Consider the following 14556-nt stretch of genomic DNA (forward strand, 5'->3'; position numbering starts at 1 on the left):
AAGCCCATCGCGAACAATAGACCGACTTAGCCTTAACCACGCAAGTCATTGTTCGGGCAAGTCGTTGTTCAGCTTGCGTGACTCCAGAACTCGTTGTTTAGAATGTTTCCCCTCAGCCCTTAGGTGCTTTACCGCAACACACTTAGTAATTCAATGTGTAATAAAAGGGTATTCAAACAGGTGTACACTGTGAGGATATGCAGTACTTGGGTGGATAACCTGACTGATGGGGTGGACACTAAACTCACTGAGAGACACTCAGACCTTCAGTGGTTGGACTTTCTACTTGTAACGAGGACAACACTTGGCCCCTTGGGCACAGGTATTCCCACTCCAAGGAGGAAACACACTGCCCCTGAATGTGGTTAGTATCCCTTGTCCCTGCAGAGGGATGGACAAATTCATGCAGAACCTTTGAGATCATCTTTTATTAGATTTTTTAAAGTGGGACGAGTCCACTATTCAGAGAAACACAGTACAAACATCAGTATCAAAACCTACAACACATCAGATACCAATAGATTAGAAATCCCTGGGAATGTGTTATTTAAACATCATAGGTGTGTACACAGAGGCCCTTCTCCTCCATGCAAGTTGTCTTTAATGTGTGTTGAGCTGTGTGGTCATTACTACCCCGAATGAGAAGTAAGAAGGTGCTTAAGAGTGTTTCAGCCGGAGAGCCGTTTGGAGGTAACTCCTTTATAAATGTTCTTTTAGGATATAATAGGAAGATTTAAGAGACAGGTTGAACCTGTGTGGTGAGCTGTGACTTTTTCTTGTTTCACTCAAAGGACAGGTATTGTGCTGTGGACCCTGCGCATGGAGTGCCCTGAAAATATTACTACATTACTGTTGATGGGCTTCAGTGAGCTATGCAGCTCCCCTCCATAGGGAACATAGCAAAGGCTGAGAATCATTCTGCCGATCCGGTGTGGCGACATACCCAATCCCTTCAGTTCCCACCTAGTTGAACAAAAGCTCAAGGACCCATGCTTTTTCGGGTGCAGCACCTCAACTGGGTGTTCTAGTTGGGTTTTTCTTCTGCATCATGCAGGCTTCTCTGGACCATCACTCTTTGTTGTGCTCTTGTCTGCCATCACAACACCGTTTCCTGCAGTGGATCTCGCTGCGTATGCCTAGTTGTGCACTTGCTCTAGTGCTGTTCAAGCATAGTCCTGCAGTGGCTTATATTCATTGGGCAGCCAAAGCGAGGCTGCCCTATGTTTTGCCCCTCCTCCTGGTTTAGAACAAAGAGTCCTTGGTGAAGAGCTGCAGGGTCTTCGTGGCTGTACTACGCAAGGCAAAGGTTGGCACGTCGGGCTTGTAGAGCAGGAAGAGCTGGTGCTGCTCGGTCTGAATTCCATAGCACTTGTGCTCCTCAGATGCCACGTAGCACTCGAGGGCATTGTGGGTGAATCCAGACTGGAACTCCTCATGAAGGGGTACTGGAAAAACAAAACATTTTTGTGGTTAATCTCTAAGAACCAGGAAAACAGGGAGTAGCTCATTGTGGTATATGCCCTGTGAGCAGAAAAGGAAAGGTAACTTAACAGGTCATCCTTGAACCATGACATCCAGATTACAACACTCCACTATGTATGACATGCCCCCCTGAGCCTAAAAACGCTCCTCTCCTCATATGCTCTATGGTACAACTCTCCGTATAAGCCGTCTGTGCCTTAACGCATGTTCTACCCACAGAATATTCATGTCTTTGAGCATTTCACTCTATATGTTACCACTTACACTGTCCACAGTTCCTCTATCTGCCTGCCCGGATTTGCTCATAGGCATGTCTCTTAGAGTCTGAGTCCCACTATAAGAACTGTTGCCCCTGAATACCAGAGTCTCTTCAATAGGATCCCCAATAGGTCTCCTTATTCCCAGAAGCCAGGTTCTCTTTGTAGTCAGTTATGTTTAATTAACAAGATTTAGGTGTGTCTATACCCCTTCTCCAACCCAGCTCCTAGGACATTGGCCAACTCTTTGGTAACTAGCTAGGACAGCAACAGAAATGCAAGGCGCAGCTGGTTGTTAAATACCCCATATCCTGCAGAAGCACAGAGGCCACTTCTAAGTAAAAAAGCGAAACCAAGGCTCTCTCTCTAAGTCGCCATCTATTTTTGCATATGAGGGCATAAACCTCTTTCTCAGAGTTTTAGGTGATCCGGTTTGTTTCTTCCTGCCCTGGATTATCAATATGCATTACCCTATTCTCGACACATACACATGATTCCTTCTATCGAGGCCCAAATCCACTCAGGGCCTGCATAGGTAGGAAATGGCAGGGCCAGGATTACCTACAATGTACCTCAATGGTGCATGAAGGCCCGTGGTGTCATGCACTGGGCGGAGATCCCATTCACTACCATCAACTTCAAATCATGAAAGAGAACGGGAAAGGTCATGCATGAAGTTGAGAGTTTGAGCAACATTTTTACTATATCACTTAATCGAGGGGCTTACATATTGGAACATTATGTGAGTCGGTGCTCAATTACCTGGAGTACCAAAACCCGAGTGCAGTAGAAATTCTATTTTTAATTTCTGGTAAAATGACTGCTCTTAGAGCCAATCACAATGCTCCAGAGCACCTTCAGATTGATTTGCTTACTTTTTTGTGGCAGAGTTTTATATAGCACAGACTAGACCCGAAGGTATCAGAGCGCTTTACATGAGCACCAGTTGCGTTACATTTGCTGACGCACAACTGTGGAAACCCAGGAGAATGCATATGCAGAGAAATTCTACCTTTGTGTACGACACACCTTGATCAGCCTATTCCCAAAGACGAACTCCTTATTTAAAAAAATACAAATTACATTCTCTACCTTGAGTTACTCATCGTGTGGGCTAATAAAACAAGACTACTTAAAAGTATGGCTGGAGAGGTGAACATGTTTTGTACTACCTTATTCCAAAATGCACCTTGTGCACCTAAAATACATTGTTTACCACTTTTTGAATTATATGTTGATCCACAAATAAAATTTGAGGTTAAAAAACATGCCGGACGTCATGCTTCATCTATCCAGGTTATTTGATGCACATGACCGGAGGACCACTGCCTACTCATAGGAGTAAAGGTGAGCTAAATGAGGTGTCTGAAACACCCTGACATTTGCCATGACTCTACTAGTACCAAGACTTGCTGTCCACTGAACTGCAGTGTTGGCACTGCTGTTATTTTCACTCCGACTCCGCATGGCTCCCTGTTTAAATTCACGATCCATCCACCTATTGACCATACTGCTTCGCTTAATTTCGGTGTCACACTTACACAGTCCGAATAAAGCGGCAATACCTTCTTTTCCTTCCCAAGAAATCTTATCCAAACTAGACCATCCTTCCTATATTCAACCAAACTAGTTGTCTTTCTTGCATCAGTACAGCTCTGATATTTCTTTGAAAGAATGGAGACCTTCTGCGACAACACTGCCACACTCATCTCAACAGTTTTCGGACAGATTTGCACAAGGAACCCTTTCTAATGTGGGAAATGAACCTAAAAACCTAAATACATTCTTCCATTAGCCATGTTAATCTGAGTAGACCTGCTTTAGTGCATGTTCATTGTTGCTGGGTCCACGGTCTATGAGACAAGTACTACCAGAGGAAATTAAAAAGAAGCTACGTGAAGAGACACATTTTAAAGACAAGTCGAAAACCTAACAAGGTGAAATGAAAGGAATGGACATAGCGAGAATGTACCATGGTCTGGAGGCGAGAACAGCACATTTTGTGCCTTCTCTGGCCCACTGATGTTAAATTTAGGAACCATAAGCAAGATCGACTTGAAGGAGAAAAGACGAATAAAAGGGCAATAAGAGGCTTTAACAAAGGCGGGGGACAGTACAGAGAACCTCAAATCATCAATAGCCAGTGTAACTGGGGCATGAAAGGACAAGCCCTAAGCCACCTGTCACTCTTACTCATTCTATAATGATTTTATTTTTCTGCTCCACCACAGCATTCATCAAAGGATGATAGAATCGTCTCCTGTATCCAATCCATTGCCAGGTGAAGGTCATTAGTCTCCTCTGCTCTCAGTTGCACCCAGTGTCTGTGAGCAGCCCACCAGCAAATCATTTCTCCATAAGGCACTTTTCAAAACCCTAATGTGGCTACAAGCAGCAATGGTCCTTGTGCACTAAGAACACACTACCCCCTGCTCCCCATTGCACAATGGGACGCCAAAATGTCAACTCACGCCTTTGCCAAGGCAGTCATAGCGCAAAGGTTGCACAGCTCATTTCTGAACTATCAGAGTACATTCGGTACAATTGTATGACTTGTCTAGCACTTCATACCTATGGTAAGGTATTGAAGAGCACCGCCTTCCCTTGGCATCCGGCGTGTCTTTTTCAGAGTGCAGGGTCGAGAAGTTCGCTGGCTGTAGAATTATATAGATGGGTGATGTTTGGTGAGGCGTGGAGACATGGCAGCACTTACAAGCATGAAGTATGGCTGACTGGTGGGAACAAGAAATGCTTTCCAGAAGCAGATTCTCGACTAGTTGTCATGTTGAGAACACGTTAGTTATACATTGGAAGGGTCAGGCAGGCTCTAAGTGCTTTCCTAGAGTCAAGATGGTCGACAATTACCATTATTCTTGCTTAAGGCAGCTCAAAATATAAAGGAATTCCCTCCTGTTCGAGATCTGTTGTAGGAAGGGACAAATTAGAGCATACATTGAAGGGGTCAAAAGTCAATAAAAAGAAATAAAAATGCAGCCGCACGCCCTGTTTTCTATTTCTTTATTTTTGTTACACTTCCGGCACCCGCGCTTTAGCACAGGTGCCACAATTGCTTTGAAAATTAAGAAATAGGAAGTAAAAAATGCAATGGAATAGTGACTTGGGACTTCATCTGCATTCAGCAGCATTTTTATTCTACTTGTGGGTCACTCTGCTACTGCATGGCGAAGTGTGGCTCACTGTTTAGAAGCGGCAGACCCTGAAGCAGAGGTCAGGCCCGGGACCAGGGTTCAATTCCCGACGCTGCAGGGTCTTGGGCTAAATGTCCGCGGACCTGATAATTCTCGCCTTGGTGCCTACTTTAATCATGGGTCCCACTCTGCAACTCTGGGCAATAGCTTGCCTAATCTCCACAATGGCCCCAACAGCGCTGGGATGCCTGGCTTCACCTTGGGGGTGCCCAGGAGGGGGCATCTCACAGGGAAAGCCAGGAAGGGTTCCACAGCGGTATACAGGGCCAGGATGCCCCGAGATGGGGCGGCAGTGTGCTTTACAAGTATACACACATTTACATTTTACTGGGTGCTAGAGCTCTGCTTCTACTGCCTGTGAGTAGAGGCCATGGTGTGACGAGGCATTCCCACAACACAAAGCAGGGCCCCTGCTGCTGCTGCCACCCTAGCTGCCGGAAGCATCATTTGAGCCCCCAGGATTCTCTGGTTTTTAGATTAGCATTAAGTCTTTCCTCAAGTTCTGGAGCAGTAGCTGTAAGAATAGTTTACGCAATGTGCACTAGATTACCGACGTCTTCAAAAGAGGTATTTAAGTGTTAGCGACGATATGCATTTTGCAGTAACTTCATTCATCCTGCTAGAGCCATTTCTGAGCATTATCAATTGCTCCACTATAACCAGTGCCGCATGAACTGCTTGTTTGAAGTGGTCTGTCCATATGATGAGGCTTATAGCGGACATTTATTCTGCTTCATGAATAGTTAGGGGTAGAGCCGGTCGACTGGACGAATATTGCGAGAAACTTGCCTGCACAGGTCCTAGAGAGATAGTGCATTAAAGGTCAATATCTGCTGTATAAACTACACACGGCGGCTACATGCTGTATCATGCACCGCACTAGCAGGGGACAGACAGTTACAAATAATTATATCAGGTCTGAAATAGACCCCTTAGTAGCTTCAGCCTGACTTTGCACGAAATGAAAGTAGTCTGGTATAATCAATACATTCTACGTATATTTATAGTTACTGCTGACCAGATCCCATTGCTTGTTATAATAGAAGCAACACATTTCATCTACACTGTATTTACTAATAACATGTAATACCAGAATGCCCACACTTGCTAATCTAAATACCAAGATTGGATTACAAGAAAGCGGAAATACTTAATGTGGAAAGTATTTGCTTGTATTGATCAGAGACTGGGTGCAAAGTGAGGCAATATTATAATAATGCATCGTTGAGGTTGATGGTTCTTCGAGTCGAAAGGATTTTATAGCAGTTCCTTTATATCCCACTCACTTGTATCGTTATATGCAGTAGCCAGATGGCCAAATGTCGTTAGAATACAGGCAGAACACTGGGTCATTTGAAGTTGCCTTTCACTTTCGGACGTTGTGTGTTTACTGTGCATCACTGCAATAAAACGTTTCTCGTTACATAAAGCACCCGCATTTCAGTTCTGTGTCCTTATGTAGTGTACGGATGGTACACTTTAGGGTATCCTTTATTTTTTATACATGTGCAGTAGTTTCATCCCTTCTTCCGCAGCTTGCTTAGCTGGCAGAATGTTGTTGCAGTGATGACTAGGAGTTGATTATAGTGGAGCTTTTTTCTTTCAGTTAAACAATGAAGTAACATTCATACGGCCAACATTTTAGGCATCCCTTTTTTAAAGCCTGGAACTTTCAGTTAAAACAGCTGTTTAGCCTATGATGTAAGGTATTACCACTCACTAAAGAGACTGAATTGTGATATTCATGTGCTGAATCAATGTAAATAATTGCAGTGTATAGTACCTAGTGTTCTATATGCGATTTGCCTTCAACTAGTAATTACCATTGGATCATTGCGTTCTGTCTCACTCTAATGCCTGTGTAAAACAACAAGCATTTGCAATGCAATAAGTCTCACATCACTGAAAGTTTGAGCTATTAGTGTTCCATTATTATTGTCACGCCAATAGCTCAAACTCTTAGTAATGCGAGACCTATTGTATTGCAAATGCTTGTTTTTGCTTGCTTTTTGCACGGCAGTGCAGATAAAGCTGTATTTTGGAGCAGCGCTGCCCCCGGGCAGCAAGTAAATACAACGCAGGCTTGTCAGTAGAAGGGGAAAAGCCTGCTAGAGCTCCGTCAAAACACAGATTAAATACAGCATGAATCAGTAGTTCGAGTTCCATTCAACACTTTCGATAGAAGCCCCAACAAGACATGCCTGCTTACACAAACAACACACACACACACACACACACACATGCGTGAATTGTTCTGAAAAACAATAGTCTGGAGTGCTAGTTCCAGCTGTGCCAAAGACCAGAACTAAACAAGCATTGGAATAGCCAATAGGTCTTCCCTTTAGGACCTTATAAGTGTTTAGTCATGCAGCCCATTATTCTGGGTGCTGTGCCACCAGGGATTAAATAACTATACAATTATTACACACTGGGTCATGCAGTTTGATTCAGGAATACATGCTTGCCTCTGCTGTACACTTCTTCCTAGGTGGCATTCGGGAATTAAAAGCAACAACGGGACGGTGGGGTGGGAGAGAACTGAAAGGAACAGTGGAAGGATGAGGGGAATTGAAAGCAGTGATGGGAAGGTGGGGGAGGGGGTGGATTACGAAACAATGATGGGAGGGTTTGAAGGCTTGAAAACATGGTTCCCAAAACAAATGGTTCCAGCCTGCAGCAGATTACAAGCGCATCTGGGCAATCTTGTGATTCGCAGATACTGTGTTAGCAATTAGGACGGGGTACGGATTATTAAAGATGACGCTCTGACACATTCTATTGCCCCAGGCTGTTGGGCTCGTGGCTTAACAGAAATGTGTCTCTGAAACCGCGAACAATGTCAGCGTTGTCTGGCCCTCGACACCTGGCTCCAACTCCAGGCAACAATTCTGACAAGAGCGATACTGCTGGGCTACTCATGCCTGGTCCTCCCACTTTCTTGCTTACATAGTAATTAAGAAAATTTAGTTTTTACATGTTTTGGTATGAAAGATAAAAGTCCTCACTGTGCACAGATCCTGCTCACGAGTCTGTGCTGAAGTCTGGCTTAGTCGGTATATCCAGTCTAGTGATTCAACTTCAGAGATCGAAGTCAGTAGTTTTGGATTTAAATCTCCACATTCTCGCCTGAGCAACCTGTAAGGCGTTGGACACAAGCAGTACTCGTCACATGGCTACCAAATATTAGAGCCAACCGTCAGGGCCACTGGAATTATGCTGACCGGCAGGGTAGGACCAAATTACGCAGCACATTGACTATATTATGCGGCAAGAAAAGACAAATTATGTGGCGTAATGCAGAACACTATCTGATAGTATAACTTTATCATTTTGTTATTTTTACTCGTGTCTACACTGTCTGGGCAAAGGTTTCACCTCATTAGTGCCAGTTTAACACCCAAACACAACAATAAGCAACTGGCAAGTAATCAGATAACTTTTGTGTAGTACCTTCCAATGCGCAGCAATGTGTCCCCACATTTTAGTAACATTTTATCCCTTTGAACTAGAATCAAAAGTTTGTGTTAAAATCTGCAGATTATGCAATGTAGGATGGAATATGTGGCAAATTCATAATTATCCGGAAACACTACAGTGCAAAACTGCATAATTCCAATGGCTCTGTCTAACGTCAATTTAGCTAGATATATAAAAAAATGTATTGCTGATAAAAAGTTTTGATAATGATGAATAGCACAGTTACACCGTAATTTATTTGGGTCATGGGAAGGAGATCGAATTTTGCAAGCAGTACACAAACACTGAATGGTTGCTTCTCTTTAAAAACATAATATATAGGAAAGTGAAAGGGCGATGCTTATTGTGACTTAGACGTGGTCGAGGCTTCTCCAGTCACTGAAAGAAATAGCAGGTAAAACTCGCAGGGCGGACAGGCTTAACACAAGATAGATACACATTGTTCTTCTGCGTTTTGCCTCACGCACTGCAACCCAATCCCCGAAAATAAAAACAACTACAGTTCAGTTACATTAGTCTTGGGATACCAGGTAGCGGAAAGCAGGGCTCCAAACGCTCGAAAGTTACAAGTTTGTATGTACCGAATGAGGCAGAAAAAAAACTCCACAAAAGCAGGACACAGCATTCAGTGTAAGAGTAGTCAGTCTGCCTCAATCGGGACCATCCATCTCGCTAATGCATTCCTCTATAAAGTTCTCTGCATTAGTGTACTTTGTGATTAGTGTTTTTTTTAAAAAATAGTTTTTGCTGTGAAGTTTTAAAACATTGTTTAAGTTAACAACTTAAAACAGAGCAATGGACAAGTATTACAAACTGTGTAGCTACTGAGTGGGTTGGCAAGCACTCACAAAATGCCAATACCACACATGCCATCAGCAACACAGAGTTCCAGTGCAGGCTTTCTATTTACTAGCGTGGAGCAGCCTGGCAGCGGTAGTCCAAGATCATCACAATCAGAACAAGCAACGTGGCGGGAGGGGTGAGGGATGGGAGCACGAGGCACAATGAGGAGTGGGAGGGGCATGCAACAACATGGGAGGAGCATGCATCAACATGGGAGGAGGTGGGAGGGACGAATGCTGCATTAAATGCATGCAGCTTCGGGCGCCGAGGCTGAACACAGGCAAAGAGTAACATGAGCAGAAAACCAAGAAAAAAGTCCCACTAACGAACAGATAAACAACCAGAGCGTAAAGATACAGGAATTGTTCCCTGCTGCATGGGAGGAAACAAAAGACGAAAAGCGGGGCCAGAGAGGAAGGTTGCACCACTAGCAAGCAAGCATTTTGGAAGGACAATCCAAGTAACAAATTAAAAAGCAATGGGCAGGATGGAAGCCCACAAACTGTATACAACAGGTCTTAGAGGCTCGACCTAAAACGACAACAGCCATGTGGCAATGAACTCAAGCTAATAAACATTGGTAACGGTGTTTGAAAATAGAATGCCAAAAAGGTTTCAAGAGGATTAGAGCAATCAGTGCAGAAACGTTATTTTACGGAGAATGAAGTTAAAAATACCACCAAGTTTGGAAATAATGATGCAGCATATATTTGTTTAAAACATTGATTTAAATGAATGCATTTGTTTAGGTTAACAATGATGAAAAGCAGTTCCTATTGAAGGGTCATTTGTACTAAAAATGTAATGAGTTAATAATATTCGTTCATGCCACCGAGGATAAACATGGCCACGAAGTGCTCAAAAATAAGGTGTAAAAAGTTTAGGTGGTTAGGAAAAAAATACGAAAAAAATAATTGTGAGCGAAAAGATGAATATATGGGTGCATTTATAAGCTATGGTAGTATAGCTATGGAACTGATTTCAAAAGCCTCTTTTGTGAAAAACCCATCTTCGCTTATAACAGAGGAAAGAACTTGAAGGAATTTCTAACACAACCCACCAAAGCTTTCTCTACCAAGTCTCATAAGGTTACCACACCCTGTTTGAATTGCAGTAACTGCAACAATGTTATCAAAGGGTCATGGATGACTCATCTCATGAAAGGAACGCAAATCAATATTAAGGTGGCTGCTACCTGCGATACTACAAATGTAGTGTATCTTTTGAAATGCCCTTGTGGGTTACCGTACGTGGGTAAGGCAGAGAGAAAAATCAAGACGAGAGTGCATGAACACAAGAGTAGTGTTCGAACCAAGAATTTAAAATCAACAGTAGCTGCTCACTTTCTAGATAATCGTCACAACATAAGTCAACTGAAGTTTTTAGTAATGGAAACGGTTGAGAAGATTGAAGAACGAAACAACAGTAATTATCTTTTACAAAGAGAGAATTATTGATCAGAGCCCTCAACTCTTTGAAACCTTTCGGTTTGAAAGACAGAATGGAGTTTTTGTGTTATCTGTAGCTCCTGTGAAACCCTCTTTTGATATGCTCAGTTGTCATTACATTTGCCTGTCCTTGGTCTATCCTAGCACTGGTGTATTTTTCCATGTGGTTTTATCATTTCCTTTGGTGGCACACCTTGGTGGCTTCACCAGCATTTATTTGTCTCTCCATTTTCTGTTTAGAGTTCCATGTTTAACATGTGTCACGTATCTTCTGTTTTCACATTTACACATGATTGGGCTAATCGTTTCCTTTCTTCTGTCTGTATTTTCCAATCATCTTTGCAACTGAGCCTTAGGCCTGATCTAGGGCTCACCAGAATACTTTGTTCTTTTATGGCTCAAATTCTTACAATTTGGTCATCCTTAGTTCTGACATTGGTTATTGTATACATCATGTTTATTTATTTTCTATTTTCATGGCGATATGTTCTCTTTACCTCATGGCATTGCTTATTTAGTGTTACCTTACTGCTAGTTGTGTACACTTTGTTACCCTTTGTTTATTTTTCTCTTGCATGGTTTTTGGATGCACGTATAGCACTAGCTAGATTTTGTCCTCCTTCATATTTGCGTTGCACACTCGTATTTTCACGTTCCAAGATGCCGCCTCCTGGAACCATCCAGTCCGTCTTCATTCACTAGTATTTTTATTCAAATATGGCGGTTCATACACCGCGGGGCACATACTCCCTGCTTCCGGTACACGCGGAGGATTTTGACTCAAGTAAGCTGCGGAAACATATAGTTCACGGTTCTTTTGGCCCCTATGCACTTTATCTTGGCTTTCGCGCACTGACACTCGTAATCTTAGCACACGGCACTGATATCAGTGGTTACTTCTCACGATATTTGCATTTTAGCTCTGTACTACTTTCTCGAGCACTCCGTTCAGTGGTTTTAGTTCCGGTTCTGTATATTTGTTCCACACTCGTTTTTAGTTGTACATCATTTCTTTTCATTTTAATCACGGTGCCGAACTACAAGGATATAAGGAATTTGTCAACGCTAGAGCGACTGTACACGCTTGGTTTATACTTGTTTGGAATCATTCAAGATTTACATCTTCACTTTTTATAACATCACCATTGTTATGTCAGTCCAGTTTGTTTCCTTGTTGTATCCTTATTGATTACTTGCAGATATTTGGCTCCTGATGAAGGGCTTGGAGAGCCCGAAATGCATTGGGACTTTGCATTCTACGATTGTTTTGTGATTGACATCATGATTACATGTTGTGGATTGATATGAATAATATAACATCAAACATCAATGAACATTAAACTCAAAGTTTTTGATTTAAATCTCTTTTGAGCGGCAATTGTGCCTATTATATTTTTACCAACTTTTTCGTGGGCTCCAGGTGTGCTCAGGGGGACGTCCCTTATACAGGTGACGCATCTCAATTAGTATAGCTACCTTACCATACTTGCTACCATTCAACTTGCTGGTGAAAAAATGTCTAACACTGATGGCTGCAGTAATTTACATTTGCCACCAACCGAGCTCCTCAGCGCCAGCCGGTGGTCAGTTTGGAGCAGTGGGAGAATTTTCTGCAGAAAGGAAAGCTGTAAACTGACCCACATGACACCGCATTAGTTTATGCTAGATTTTCTACGCCACGTCATTGGCAGAAGCAAAGTGGGGCAGAAGCACTCTTCCTTAAAGGTGTGAGAGGAGGAAGGGAAGCTGTGAAGGGAATATGATAGGAGGAATCAGTTGTGGTGTGAGTGGAGATGTGACTGTGTGAAGATAAGTGGAGCTGTGTGTGGGTTTTGACGAATGTATAGGTAAGTGACCGGCTTGTAAACAAAGTTATAGGAGAAGTGTGCATGTGTTAGTATTAATGTTCATGAGTAGGTGATTGAAGGATTGTGCCTGCATAAGTGAGTGGAGAACTGAGAGTAAAGAATGAATGTAAGTGAGTGTAGAGCCAAGTGTAATATTCAGATTGAGCCAATGAAATCTCCTCACAAAGGGTCCTTTGTAGTGAATACTATCCTACAGGCACAAAAACTACAGCAGCTGTGGTAGGTGAATTTCCAAATAACAGCCAAAAATCCCCATTCTCACTTCCAACTAGAAAACACCACTGAGCCAGGCAAATGTCACCGCATAGTTGGGCGACTTGTTCAGCAGCATGAAAGCGCTTCCTTCATCTGAATGGAGCCAAGATGGAGATCAAAGTACTGGGTGGAACAGAATCTACCTTTTAGAAGCTTGGAACCTACAAGTCCTATTTACCTCTGGGCTCTCCTTTGCTTCTGAAGTCGATTGGCCGAGGGGCACCTTTCCCTACCTCAGAAAATGCTTGCAATTCTCCGAATGGACAACGACTGTACACTCAGTAAGACTGGGATTTCAAAGGAACATAAAAGCAAACAAAGGTTTCGAAACATGGAGGCTCGAATCTGAGGATGCACTACATATACAACAAGATGTAAACACACATTTTTGTTGGATGTATGAAGTTCAAGGTTCTTTTCAATGTTCATAAAACCATCCGAGGCGAAGAGACAGAGTATCTGTAAAACACACCACTCCTTCCATGCCCCTGTAGAACTGTGCACTCAGCAATGTCACAGCCCATCACCCAATAAGTGTTCAGATGGCTCGAACATGGAGGGCAGACCTTGAGAGTTCATGGCCACAACTCTGGAAGAACAGGATTCAAATCTGAGGGAAGAATGCAATTGTATGCCAATCACGAGAGGCCGGAAGCTGAACTGTTCTAGCTTGCCTACAACTGAATTACACACAAACATGGCAGCAGGTGATGAATTTCAGACTGGGACACTCCCATCACCGACTGGATTTTACTCAAGAGGTTTCCAATACACCCCCGGTGGTTAACCCCCTCTCCCCCTTCCACCCAATAGTGCCAGAATAGGAAAAACAAGTATGCACGGGCGGGCAAGCACATACAAAAAGCTCTTGAAATAGCCCCATCAGTCCACAGACGGCTGGCGCTGGTCCTAAACATAGTTTATCTTTCAGCAGTGCTCGGAAGCAGTCTTACCTTTCTTCTCGTCCCCCTGCTCAGAGGGAAAGTACTGGGACACAGCCAGGGTGTAGAAAGCACGCAGTGCAGCTCTCCGCTGCTCTAGAGAGAGGCTGACTCCTGAAGAGGAGAAGACACAGACATCAATGCTAGAGCAGTACTGCAGAGATACAGACAGACAACACAGGACAGGTGCTGCATTAAGCACAGCACAAGAGGCACACACTAGAAGGACAGCTATGGAGTATGCTGCAGCGGTTTGTGTACATCGATACCGAACAGTACTGGGCCCGGGGCTAAGGATTAAGGTGCATCTGCAGAGCAGAGTGTGGAGCTCAGTACTGAAATAGGAGAATATGCGACAGTTCAGATCGAGATATACGGACAGTCATATATAGGGGGTCTAGGACTGAAGCACCAGGGTATGCTGCAGGGCATGACTGATGTATATGGACAGTGCTGTAGAAGGGGCTCAGTGCTGAAGTAGCAGGGTATGCTGCAGGGCATGACTGATGTATATGGACAGGCTGTAGAAGGGGCTCAGTGCTGAAGTAGCAGGGTATGCTGCAGGGCATGAGTGATGTATATGGACAGTGCTGTAGAAGGGGCTCAGTGCTGAAGTAGCAGGGTATGCTGCAGGGCATGACTGATGTATATGGACAGGCTGTAGAAGGGGCTCAGTGCTGAAGTAGCAGGGTATGCTGCAGGGCATGAGTGATGTATATGGACAGTGCTGAAGTAGAAGGGTATGCCGAAGCTAATGATTGAGGTACAGGGACAGT

The 14556-nt window shown here is 43.5% G+C and overlaps 1 protein-coding gene across 1 annotated transcript in view; it reads right to left on the minus strand.

Moving 5' to 3' along the window:
• Positions 1 to 409: 409 nt before the first annotated feature.
• FUZ (fuzzy planar cell polarity protein) overlaps positions 410 to 14556 on the minus strand; it is a 118554-nt gene continuing 104407 nt past the window's right edge. The window contains exons 10-11 of the mRNA XM_086930143.1: positions 13793 to 13894; positions 410 to 1445 (exon numbers count right to left, since the gene is read on the minus strand). Coding sequence (XP_086786269.1) covers positions 1243 to 1445; positions 13793 to 13894 — 305 coding nt within the window. The 3' untranslated portion in view covers positions 410 to 1242. The remainder of the gene's footprint in view (positions 1446 to 13792; positions 13895 to 14556) is intronic.

Source organism: Lissotriton vulgaris, chromosome 7 (genome assembly GCF_964263255.1).
Source record: "Lissotriton vulgaris chromosome 7, aLisVul1.2, whole genome shotgun sequence".
NCBI lineage: Eukaryota > Metazoa > Chordata > Amphibia > Caudata > Salamandridae > Lissotriton > Lissotriton vulgaris.